Consider the following 13,209-nt stretch of genomic DNA (forward strand, 5'->3'; position numbering starts at 1 on the left):
TTTTCACTGTAAAAATTTTATTTTTCACTGCAGTGAAACATATTTTCCGTATTTTCACTGGTGTCTTGCCGGACTACTTTCTTTTAAATTCTGCCAGTACACAAAATTTGAGGGAAAGTCTTTCAAATTTTAATGTCAAAAAAGAGAAAAATGTATATATAATAAACAGAAAATTCAAGTTTTTTCTATAAATACATGATTTATTTTCATCTTGTGGCATGAAAATAACCATATTTCACTCGTGGCTACCGCCACTCATGAAATATTTATTTTCATACCACTTGATGAAAATTATAGACAAAACTTGAATATCCTCTATATATAATAATGTAGCCAGTACAATAACTAAGACTTATATGTAGCAGCCATCATCTCGTGGAAAAGAAATACATTGTAATTATCTTTTTTTAACTCGAGACAAGCTTCTTAAAAAAAGGTTCAGCGGAATAGTGGCCTGGTGACAAAAGTGTCTGCTTCTCAACTCGGGGATTGTGAATTTGAGACCAGTCACTGGGCTCATGATGCCACCAATCATAAACCAAATTTTCAAGGAGTATATACTTTCTGACAAAGAAACTTAATGTTTACTTCCCCATATAAAAACAACATTTGATTTTTATATCAAATTTAATGTACTCTTAAACAAGTTAAATACACTATCAAATATACACTCTATTCTACAAAAAATGAACTTTCATCAAGAAAATATAGTAAAATAGATCAAAACAACATACTAACTAATATTTTGATTTAAAAACACAACAGTGCTTACTTTAAAAACAGTGCTAGGAAGTGAAAAAAAATACAGGTAACAGTTGTTTCTATGGGTTTTTCACCAGATCTTTCAATATTATGCACTTTTTACAATGGCTACAATATTAAAGACATATTCAGATAACCTGTTTCAAAAGTTTGGGATTTTTAAACTTCCCATGGGAAACATAATTAGTTTGTGTCCGTCTGTACAGTTTTCTTTATGTCATTATCTAGAACTTTCAATTTGTATACTGTATAAAGGTATAAATGAAATGATTAAAATATTTCATAAATAGTTAAAAATCATAGTAGACTTAAATAATAACAATAAACAATTACATGTTATTGTATTTTTATCAAAAACAAGTAATGTTATCACAGTATATCAATAAAATAATAATTCCATCCATGATTTGCAATAAATTATACTCCAACACGTTTTTATGAATTTAAATATTAGGTGTATAAGTTATAACTTACACCTTAATTTAAACACACATTTCAGAATATCTTTTAATAATGTCATTATCATTTATTCTTTAATAAAAACAACCAGTAAGAAACAAGATTTATGAATAATGGAATAATATGTTAATGCATCACAGGTAAATACATGTATTTAATTATATTAAAAAAAAGTTGTTTTCCCAAGTTTTATCACTACAGTAAAAACTTTTTAATATATCATATCAACAGCATTGCATAAAACTTGTCAAACAAGTTTAATTTACAGCACTTTTGTGCTATATGATATAATCAAATACAATAATGTACAATATCTTTTTTTTTTAAATGGTTTCATAATCTCATAAGTTAGTGAAATAGTTAATGCACACACCATGATAAACTTGATGAGCCAAAGTTCAAAGGTTATGTTAAACAATATAATAAAAAAAGATTTGAGGACTAGAACCAGTCTTCAAATACAAGCATCTGATTGGCTCAAACTGACATTAGATTTGAAATGGACCAATGGCAGTGCTTTATTTTTAGACTGGTTTCCAATCTTAGCTTTGGTTTGCCATATAATACATACATGTATATTGCTTGAAATTTCATATATAACTGTAACTATTGAATAACAATCATTCAAACATTATCTTTATCATGCATGAAATGGCATATACTAAATACAGATATATATTTACTTGTTATCCTCCTTAGCCTTGCATGTTGGAAAAATTAGTGTCTGCTCAAAATGCTGCTTGACTAAATTTTTAATACTATCCAATTTTTAAGAAACAAAAAAAGGTGGGTCACACAGTTTGGTAACTGACAAGAAGCTAAAGTACTTGCTTTTAGGTGCTGGTCTGGTATCAAGCTGTAGGCAAAGACTATTGTATGTATATGAGAGTCAATACACCAGTTAAGTCACAAAAAAAAGCAGATTCCGCTGTAAAAAGTGGTGATAATTTATCTCCATGCAATTTCCATGGAGTATTAGCCAAAGATATGAATTTTAAGCCAAAAGTAGGTCAATGAGAACCTTTATGAATGTAAGTAACCTGAGGAGACTGTTGAGAAACATTCAGAAGACTAAGGGTTTATCATATATAGTCATGGAATTTCAATAAATAATTACTTATATGTATATGTAAGTTTCAAAACAGACAAAAATATCTTATATAAATAAAAATATTATAATTTCACTTTACATATCAATAGTGAAAAATGTGAGATAATCAATCGGCAATTATTTATAATGTTACAAATCATCATGAAATCATCAAAAATTAATTAAGTGATTTTAATCATTCAGTAATTAATTGTTTGAGTGATTTGATTTTTTTAAAGTTTACCCTTTTCTTTCTATAAATACTTTTTTCAACTTAATGAATATTCAAAATGGTACACATTACAAATAAAAATGAATATGTAAATGAGATACAACAAATTTTCTGAATATTTAAGACGAAACCAATGTCTATACTGTTGCCTACTGAATTTAAAGCAGATTGTAACTGAAATTTCTAACATCATCTATAAAGAATAGGCAGTCCCAAGTCCATTTTCAACTATTTAGCATTGGTAAAGCTTATAGGTTAGAACAATAGAAAGTTCTTAAGTCACTGTCCGTAGAACTGTTTTTCATGAATATTAATTATGCGTCTAATGGTGATGGTTTATGATAATGATGATTACATTTTTACTCGAGGACGAGTTACGATGGATCAACCGTTGAGGTTTTTATGGTGTGGTCTGTCTTGTGTCCCGATTCGCTTCTTTGCAAGAGGGTTACCCTCATCTGGTTTATTTAAAGCATGAAATTTCCATGCAGTTGCAAACATATCAACCTGAAATGACACAAAAAAAACAAGCATTTGATAGTATTGCGGGCAATACAGTAGTCCCCTACCGGTCCCTCAAAAAGTTCTTTAATTGTCATACACTCCTGTGTATTGCCATTTATAATGAATTTGAGGATGAAGTCTGTATTTGAAAATATCAACCACAAAACATAATAAAATAAGTTTGTCTATATCACAGTAATGTGTTAAGTTTCCATGCTTAGTAAGGAAATTATGTTTATACAACCTTGTCATATTATTACGATGTGGGATTTTAAAGTAAATCCTATAAGGAATGAAGAAGTTGGAGTGAAAATACCAGTTTTCTCGAAAAAAATCAAAGTTCAAGGGGGACATAATTCTGGAAATAGTCTTGCTAGAGTATTTAACCTTCTCAAAAATGTCGAGTGATAATAAGAAACATATATATGAAGTTTGAAGTAGATACATTAGGAAATAAAGAAGTTATTTAAAAAAGACAACATTTTTTCCCCTAAAAAATCTAAGTTCAAGGGAGGTAATACTGATATTTTTTGTGCTAGAGTTATAAACCTTGTCACATATGATGTGGTTGATGACCAGAAACTTATATTTAAAGTTTGAAGTAAACACCTTAAGAAATAAAGAACATATAGTGAAAAAAGCTGAAAAATTTAAATCAGAAATCTTGAAATTCAGGCTATTTGTTGCCATAGCAACCAGAATTTTCAACATAGGAAGAAAAGAAAAATATGTGCATAATCTCCAGACTGCCATCTACCCATATTTCAAGTTTCATAAAAATATTTTCAGTACTTTTTGAGTTATCACTGGATCCAGTTTATGTGTTAAATTTGCCATATTTTCAGACTATTTGTTGCCATAGCAACCAGAATTTTCAACATAGGAAGAAAAAAAAAAGACGTGCATAATCTCCATACTGCCATCTATCCATATATCAAGTTTCATAAAAATATTTTCAGTACTTTTTGCGTTATCGCGGGATCCAGTTTTGTGGACGGACGGACTGACGGACTGACAGACAGACGGACAGACGGACGGAGGGTAAACCTAAAGTCCCCTCAGGTTAAACCGGTAGGGGACTAAAAACCACTGATATTGCTTTTCATATAGAAATGTTATTATAGGTGCCTTCAAAATGGAAGATTGTGGAAGATGCCAATCTGTACATTAATAATGCATGCATTATGTACATTAATTGAGGCATCTGCACATTAATTAAGGCATCTAGACCATAATAAATCAACCATTGGTACATTTATTATTAAATAAAGGCATTTGAACTTTCATTAAGGTATCATTCCATTAACTCAGGTATCTGTATGCATGTTTTAATTAAGGCAATCTGTTCAATAATTATTCAGATATCTATACATTAAGCAAATAAATCATCTGTACATTGATTAAGGCAACTGCATATATAATAAAGGCTGCAGCTGTACATTATATAATAAATAAGAAATCAGTGTATTCATTAAGGCATCTGTAAAGTAATTTAGTCATCTGAACATTTATTTTAGCATCTATGCATTAATTACATTTAGGCATCTGTATATTAATTATGGAATCTGTACATTAATTAAGAAATCTGTAGATTAGTTAATGCACAGGTACAAATCTGATCTGAATACAAATTAGTGCCAAGCCATATTCAAAGGCAGTGACAGTTTAATAAAACTCAATCATTAAGGCCCAAATAAAACTTTATGAGATCATTACATCACTGACACTTTTTTTACAAGATAACTTACATTATTCAACTTAAATACACATTTTTTTTTCAGTGACCATAATACCCAACTTTTTGGGGTCAAAACAGAATATATAAGATTTCACTATAATAAAAAAAAACATATCTCCAAAATTTCCTAAATATCTTTAATATGAATTTAAGGCAGTATCTTTTATAAACTTCATGTGTAAAAGGTCTTATCTTTTTACAATTACATCATTCAAACAGATTCTCAGTTGTCGTGATAGGAGTTGAGCATTATCTTAATCAAAAGTAACTTAAAACAAGTAAATTTTATATAATAAACTTACTGTCACAATATTGTCTTTTTTGTTCTCTTTTTCAATTTTGGAGATTTCATCTGGGGTAAGAATTGGAAGCCTGACCCACTGTATAACATTTTTAGCTACATCTGCCACTGGTCTTCCAAGGACAACCTGTAATGTAAAAGAAAATTATGGCTCGGAGGTTAAACAAACAAAGTTGTCAAGTAGACTATATGTACGTGAATGATATAGTTATTAAAAGGGGAAATTTAAACATTCCAATACATAAAGTGTCTGTGAAAGTTTAAATACAGTACAATTGTTTGAAGACATTCTCTCTATTGTCCTAACGAAGTACAGATGTTTAAGATTTAGATTTGTGCATTTCTTCTCTATCTTTACAAATAAAATGTAAATATTATTGTGCAAAAAGAAAAAGAGTATAGACATAAATCAGGGCAACAAAAGTTTTGTTTTACCAAAGGACCATAGGCAAGCATTACCCATTTTGCGATCTGATAAGATTTAAATTGCAGTGGTGACCTGAAGTGTCTCCAACCAACGTACAAATATTTCTGATAATAAAACAGCAACAAATGAAATACACCCAAAATATTCATCACAAGAAACTACTAGATTCTTAAATAACATAAAACAAATGTTCACACAATTTAAAAGCACAGAGATGCTTACTGAATTAACTGCAGCCCATTCCTTGATGTATTTAATAATTTCAGCTTCATCCATATTAAGACCATCGACTTTGAGTATCTCGGACAAGGCGTCCTCAGAGAGTTCCTGGAATGCTTTTGACTTAAACACACTCTGCAAATAATAAGATACAAATGTTATTTAAAATTTAGCATATAATTGCTGTCTATAAATTAAGACTCACTATAAGCATTTTTGTATTGCTTGAAAATTTTGTTTAAAGGCAAACATTATGCCTCAGAAACAAAATAATTATTTCCATTTATAACATGGAAGTTCTATCAAATTTGAAATAATGATTTAATAAGAAGCAAAGTCAGATCTTATCTCATATAAGAAGAAGTGTGCGCTGTAGAAATCGCTCGTAAAATGTAAACAAAGTAGTACTTTGACCTTCCATACAAAGTACTAACTCATTGTAAATATTACGTATTGCCAAACAATGCAACAGAAACAAAAGATTGTTCATTTGCGAATAAATATTTTTTTTACCTTATAATACAGAACACAATTTTTTTTTAGCTTTTTGAGGAATAAATGAACGCCATAAACCTTGAGACTAATAGGCCTTTAAAAAAAATACAGGCATTAATGTCATCTGAGTTGGACTAAATTTCTGAATTTCTCTTATTATAAAGTTAAAGATCGTTACACAAACTTACCTTGGAAAACTAAAGTATGATCATGTATACCATGTAACAAAACTTTCTGAAAGAACTATGAAGTGTTTCCTGCTGTCAGAACTCACAAAATTGGTATATTTTTTTAAATACCAGAGTCCAATTATTTTCCTCCACACATTTCAAAAGATTGCAGGATACATGCTACAAAAATTGATGCTAATTGTTCCACTTATATTACAAAGTACAAGTATACAGTAAATATATAAACTTACCACTTTAATTAGAAAACGTATGATTTAAAGGTACATGTAGAGGATAAAAAATATTCTTTTCCGCAATTTCAAATTAAAATTATAATAGAAATGTGTCAGTGTTTTGACAGTTTAAGTCAAAAGAATGGATAACATGTCAGTGATTCAGACAAACAAAGAAGCAAATCTATGTCCTGACCCACCTCCTTCGTAGTTGGGGGGAGAAAAATACACAAAAGAATAGAATAAATCATACTTCAATGTTAGATATATCTGTCTTGTATGAAATACATGGTATTGAAGTGGGATGAAATATCTACGAATAATGGGAAATAATTAAGTCTTTATCAGAAAACAAGTCAATGTTAACTTTTAAAGATATAACAAATGTTGGACTAACAAGAAGGAAAAGAAAATGGAAACTTTAAATTTAAACAAGCTTAAAGAAACTTATTTTTTCATTACTCAAGTGGCATGTGGTACTTTTAAAGTGAATACCCAAATGTAATGCTGTTGTTTACTTTTCATGGTATAAATACCTAACACTTCTTTTATAAATGGGGGAAAAATGACAGCAAAACTGCTAGTAACTTTTAATGATATAAAAATAGACTTACAACAAGTTTTTGCAATCAGCCTTGATAAGGTTACAGGAAACTATTAGCCAAATTTTACCAAGAAATTAAATTAAACAGTATTGTTGCTTGATTTTAGTTTCAAGCGGACTTTTCAGAACAGTCTTACCTCTGTATGCGTTCAATGTATGATTAACATTTTTTCTTTCAAAGCTCTTCTTGGCCGTAGTTACTGCCGCTTGCATACAATCACAGCATTCTGTACATAACTGAGATTTTTCTCCAAATATTCCAGCATAATGAAACATCCATAAACTAATCAACTATTTCAGTCTCTGATCTTTAAACATTTGAGCCTGCTACATTTTTTCACAATTAGGTTGCTTTTACATACAGAAACTTCATATGTCTCATAATGTTAAGTATATATTTATTTATCAGAAAAATTTAGTTTTTTTTCTATAGGCTGACTGTGTTTTCAATGCATCAATCACCTTGTGTAGTGCAGTTGAATGGGTTCACTCCTAATTAATAATATAAGGACTTACCTGTTTCGCACTAATGTGTGACATAATACATCTTTTTTAAAAACATATCGCACAAGCTTTAAAATGCATACCATAAAATTAGCAAATTGTTTTAATCAACATTTAAAGACTAACTAAATTACAGCTTTAAAGTTACATATTAAAAATGGAAAAAATGAAAATTTTATTAATATATACCCTTCGTAATCTCAAAGTCCATATTCAGGGCTGTTGCAGAACCTCTATTGCCTTAAAAATATATATATAATAACATAAAACCAAGAATATCACATAAAGCAAGAGAGACAGGTTACATTTATGTTTATACACATGTACATTTACATTTTAGTATTAATACTTACAGGTAAAGTCAAATCTATGAATTTTACAAAATATGTTTCTAAGTGAAATGTTCAAATATTTTTTTATTGTAGAAAGTTGAATAGACATGATAATTGGATTAAACTCATACAGGATTGGAGCAGATACTTCTAAAGAATCTTGCAGAAATCATCATTGATCACAAAATACGAACAAATATCCCTTTTATTCGCCGATTTTTAATTTTCATTCATTATCATACATAATCGGTGGTAAAAAAGATGAATTAGACCCTGTTAAAGTTCATTGCATTGGGTAAAAAGGCAAGATTTCAGCATTTTATGATTCAAGCACCTTGCCGGTATATACCCGAAAATACAGGTGTGTGCTCCATCCCTTTTTAAGTCTCACTCATGATAATTAAGTATTATGTAGTAGTTTTAATCCTTTAACTAATGTAGTTGACTTAAGAACATACTGTATTAGCAGATACTTAGAGGCTCTGTGATAATAAGTTTTAATCATTTTTGGTACTAAACTTCTGTGACTATATAATGGAAAGATCCAGAGTTGGAAACATGCTCACATTAATTAAAAAAATCAAAAGATTAAAGATGAAATTATTTCATTATTATAAATCGCAAATAAAATGCTACTAACAGTGAAATTTGTATTTATAGTGTACTACAGAAAAAAATAGTTTCACTTACAATTTTTGGCGTAAGAGTTACACCAATTTGGTGTAGATAAACTCTAGCATTGCTGTAAAAAATGTCCGCATTCATGTCAGAAAGTACAAAAAGGAGTTTCTTTATCTATTGTGCCATTTCTTGTTGTGTTTGCTCTGCAAACGTCGCCTTGAAAACAGCACATCTTGAGGACAGAATACATCTATGAGCATACACAGCCTTCTGTTTTGTCCAATCGAAAAACTTGACCGTCACTGAAAAGAAAAATAATAATTCAAACATATTACATATCAACTTAATAGAATAACGGATAAGAAAAAAGAAAAAGTTGAACAACAGATTTCTTAATTTTTAGACAGCAAACATTTGAATATTCTCATATGCTTGATAGTGGAACAAGCCTAGCTGCACGACCAACCCGTGGATGGAAATTCTGAATCAAAAACCGCAACATATGACAGATATTATATTCCTGTTATTGCTAGTTATCACTCCTGTTACAACTTCCTTATTTGGGCAAAGGACCGTGTAGAAAAATGCAGATTGTGTTTGGAATTGGAAAAAGACATATTGCTGCGATCAAAAACATAAATTGATGTTTCTATGACAATTTTTAAAATAAGTCTTATTTGTTGATTGTTATGTTTGTTTCATTTTACAACCTTTTACCAACATATTTCAGTCATATAAGGCGGGTAAAATTTAGTTTCCTTAGACAATCGTTCCTGGAGAGTGACTCTAAGGTTCAACTGACGCTCAGGCGCATGAAATGTATCTGAACTAAGATTAAAGGTTTTTAAATAGAAAATTAAAGCAAATGAACTTTGCCACTAGAAGGAAAGACAAAGAAAGAATTCATTAAATTCAACTTTTCACATTTCCCTTTCTATAACATTTTGTTAAAACATAATTTTGTAGAAACACTAAGGTTCTTATCCAAATATATTGATCAAACTTGTTCTTTAATACAGTGCAATCAAAACTAAATAGTAATTGTCTGAACCTGGTTGTAATGGGCTAGCTAGGGATTATCAAAATGGCAAATGGTGTTTTTATATTGGAATTTTCCAAACTATTAACTTTTTTTTGGAAAACTACCTGTGCTCTTTAATTATTAACCAATTTCTTCATGTTGGAAAGCAAAACTCCAATATAATCGCCTTTTCATCACTTTTCTCGTTTGCCATCTTGTCTTATAGTTTCTTCTAGTTAATTGACAAGATAATTGAATCTCCTTGTGAACTAATTGTCAATTAGCGTAGCGTCCGGTTGTCAAGCACCTGATACTGAACTTCCGGTATAAGCAAGGGAGTTAAATTTCTGAAACGCACTAAATATTTTCCTTCCAATAAAATATCTATCTGATAAAAACCCATTCGCTAGGAACGTATAGTAGAACCGTATTATACAAGATTATAAACAAGTAGCCCAATTTAATTCGGCGTTAACGGTTTGAGCCCATTTTTACAAACTTTTTTTTTTCTTAATGGAAAAAAGGACATCGCCCGTCCAAAAATTAATCTCGATGTCCTCTTTGGAACAAAGTCTAATAGTTGGACGAATAAACAAGTACAACAAAAGCAAAAATTTATTTTATTTATTTATTTTATTTAACATTTTAGGAACAATAGCACATGATACAAAAATATAAAATCAATACAGTTAGAGATAACATATATATAATCAATTAAATAAAAATGAGAAATCATAAAATTTGCATACAAGAGCACACTTTTTGTCATAAAAATAAAATAAGAGGTATATGCACCTATGGATAGCCCATTAAGTCTAAATGCTTATTTCCAATGGTCCATAGAAATAAAACAAACAACATAATTTTAACCCTTTCCCCCCTAAAGAAAAAAAACAACAAAAAAACGAACAAGATAAAAAACTAAATAAACTTTGGTTCAAAAATTTTGGTTGAAAAAAGGAAAATATATTTATAAAAAGTATGCCCTTTTTTAAAATAAGCCTAGTATTACTATCACAGAAATTTTTGAGACAGTGCCTAAACACATTAGTTTGTACAATTATATATCTTCTGAAAGACTTTTATAACTTTCTAAAGTAGGTACTTTTTAACAGATTTTTTTGTATTGCACAAAATTATAAATGGATTTTTATATACTCTGGCAGATCATTCCCATCTTTATTCCATTATAATAAAAAGGTCCTGTTTCATCACAGAATTACACTGGGGGACAATAAAATTAAAATTGCTTGATCAGTGTTGTAAAATCTTGCATCAGCAACATCTAAAGTCCCGGCTCTAAGGATGATGGACTCTTTTGTTAAAAATCTTATACATATGATTGAGTCTTACTGTTTGACTCTGTTTTCCTAACATTTAACCAATTAAAATTTTTTCAAACTCATACACTGTTACAGGAAAGTTCTGGGCGTTAAGTTTTGGACAAATCTTAATACCTTATTCTGAGTAATTTGTAACTTTCTTTTCAAAAATGTTTTGAATAAACCTTCATCAAGAGGAACCAAAGTAGTCAAAATGCACACTGAATCAGGGCTGAACATAAACAGCTGTTTTGTTTTAGTATTCTAAAAGTCCTGCTCTGCCTGTATAAAAAATTGAGCTTGGCATTCACTTTAAGAAATAATGTTATTAAAAATATTTCCCCCAATATCACTATTGATATATCGCCAAGATACTTGAAGACTAAATTAGTTACCCTTATGCTATGACCATGTACATGTAACAGTAAATTGTTCTTGCTTTTGTAATTTTCTTTTGGGGCCAAACAGCATACATTTGTCTTACCCAAGGTGGAGTGACAGCTTTATTGGTCTACAAGCCATTCTGAACAGTTTCTAGGCTGTCCAAGTTTTTCTGTCTGAAATTCGGGTCTTTATGTGAGAATAAAATAGTGTGTCATCTCTGCATACCACGTATTAACTGCAATCATATATCAATACTTAATAATCCATATCATTTACGTAGCAACAAGAAAAAAAGCAACCGGCCCTAGAATACTACTTGGGGGACGCCACAGGTCACACTGGTTTTGATTTAAAGAGTAAGTATTTCCTATATTAACAAATTTGTGGAACCTTCTGAAATAAGATATGAAATCTGAACCAGGAATAGACTGAACAACCATTAATTCTAACTTTCCACTAAGAATATCATGGTCTACGGTGTCAAACGGCTTTTTGAGTCAGATCATCACCATCCTGTGTAATAACCCTTTACTAGTATTAATTTCTTATAACATCTTGTAAGTGAAGTGAGAGAGATATCTTAAGAATAACACCTTCTAAAACCCAGACTAAAGTCAGCATAGCTTTTGGAAACCAAAAATGTTTCAAGTTGAACAATAAGCCGTTTCTCTAAAATTTTTGACAAAACTACACTTAAAAATACTGACAGGCCTATAATTACGAACTTCTAGAACACTAATTTTCTTTTGTAAAGTGGTTTTTAACTCTAGCCAACTTTTCAATTTCATCAGGTACTTTACTCTTCAGAAAAAGATTGATTATACAAGTAAGTAATTGGGTATTTTCAAAAACACTAGAACCACCCCTTCAAAAATCGCAGGAATACCATCTATCCTGTGCTTTTACTAAAACATTTAAGTGCATAGTTTACTAAAAACAAAATTTTCAGATACATGTTTGTGATTAAAAATATTACTTCGTTTCTTTTCTATAAAAATTGAAAGCTTTTTCAGACCCTAAATCATACAATTTTTACTTGAAGGTAAATTTCTCAATACAAGTTAGAAGCAAACACCTTGTAAAAAAATCGTTAAAAATAATTTTGGAAACAAGTATGCAGCCGTCAATGGCAAGTTTTCCCATTAATGATAATACAATATTTGAAGATTTTCTTCTTGTCATTTTTATATCCAAATCTTTAAGTTTTGCCAGAGTTTGCTAGGATTAAATTTGTTTTCCTCTATTTTGTTAGTAAAATATTCCGACTTAGCAGTCTTTATATCTCTTTTGAATTTGATTCCTTAACTTACAAAAAATCTTATAATCTCTCTTTCAACCATAACTTTTTTGTATGTATATAATATACGAGTCTCTTTGTTTGATACTATCTAGTATTTCGGAGTTAAATCCAAGGCTCTGACTGTTACGTAGTCTTATCTTCCCTTTACTGGGGCCAACAGAGTCTAAAACACTAGTAAACACATTTTAAAAAGAAATCCATGGCAAGTATTAACATCAGTAGAGTAAAAAACAAGTACTCCAGTCAGCATTTGTTTCAATCTGGAAATAAAATCTGTTTTCATCATAATTTTATGGTAGATTAAAACGGGCTTATGTTTATTGTAGGTAATAATACGCCAAAAGTTTCTTTATTCATATTGTTTAACAATATGGTGGGTGAATCCGGGAACCGCCCTTAGAAACGTCATTTTTCGTCAAAAATGTAAACTTCTTACAAGATCTCACGGGAGGGTCGTAAAAATGTCAGAGATGAGAAACATAAGACATATC

The 13,209-nt window shown here is 30.0% G+C and overlaps 1 protein-coding gene across 1 annotated transcript; it reads right to left on the reverse strand.

The window, feature by feature from the left end:
- Window positions 1–1,552: 1,552 nt before the first annotated feature.
- LOC132727910 (BTB/POZ domain-containing protein 19-like) lies at window positions 1,553–7,774 on the reverse strand. Its single transcript, XM_060713505.1, has 4 exons — window positions 7,751–7,774; window positions 5,736–5,867; window positions 5,088–5,213; window positions 1,553–3,050 (listed from the first exon to the last, which is right to left on the reverse strand). The coding sequence occupies exons 1-4, from the start codon at window positions 7,772–7,774 to the stop codon at window positions 2,928–2,930; spliced, it is 405 nt and encodes a 134-aa protein (XP_060569488.1). The 3' UTR covers window positions 1,553–2,927.
- Window positions 7,775–13,209: the final 5,435 nt, after the last annotated feature.

Source organism: Ruditapes philippinarum, unplaced genomic scaffold (assembly GCF_026571515.1).
Source record: "Ruditapes philippinarum isolate M1 unplaced genomic scaffold, ASM2657151v2 ctg11534_1_1_1_1, whole genome shotgun sequence".
Classification (NCBI taxonomy): Eukaryota; Metazoa; Mollusca; class Bivalvia; order Venerida; family Veneridae; genus Ruditapes; species Ruditapes philippinarum.

What these genes read in the sequence shown, in the direction of transcription:
- LOC132727910 (XM_060713505.1), bottom strand. Translation starts at nt 7,774, where the DNA reads ATGTCACACATTAGTGCGAAACAG. An exon ending in CACACATTAGTGCGAAACAG is followed by an intron (nt 5,868 to 7,750) that starts GTAAGTCCTTAT and finishes TATTATTTGCAG; the next exon opens with AGTGTGTTTAAGTCAAAAGC. An exon ending in AATGGGCTGCAGTTAATTCA is followed by an intron (nt 5,214 to 5,735) that starts GTAAGCATCTCT and finishes TTTACATTACAG; the next exon opens with GTTGTCCTTGGAAGACCAGT.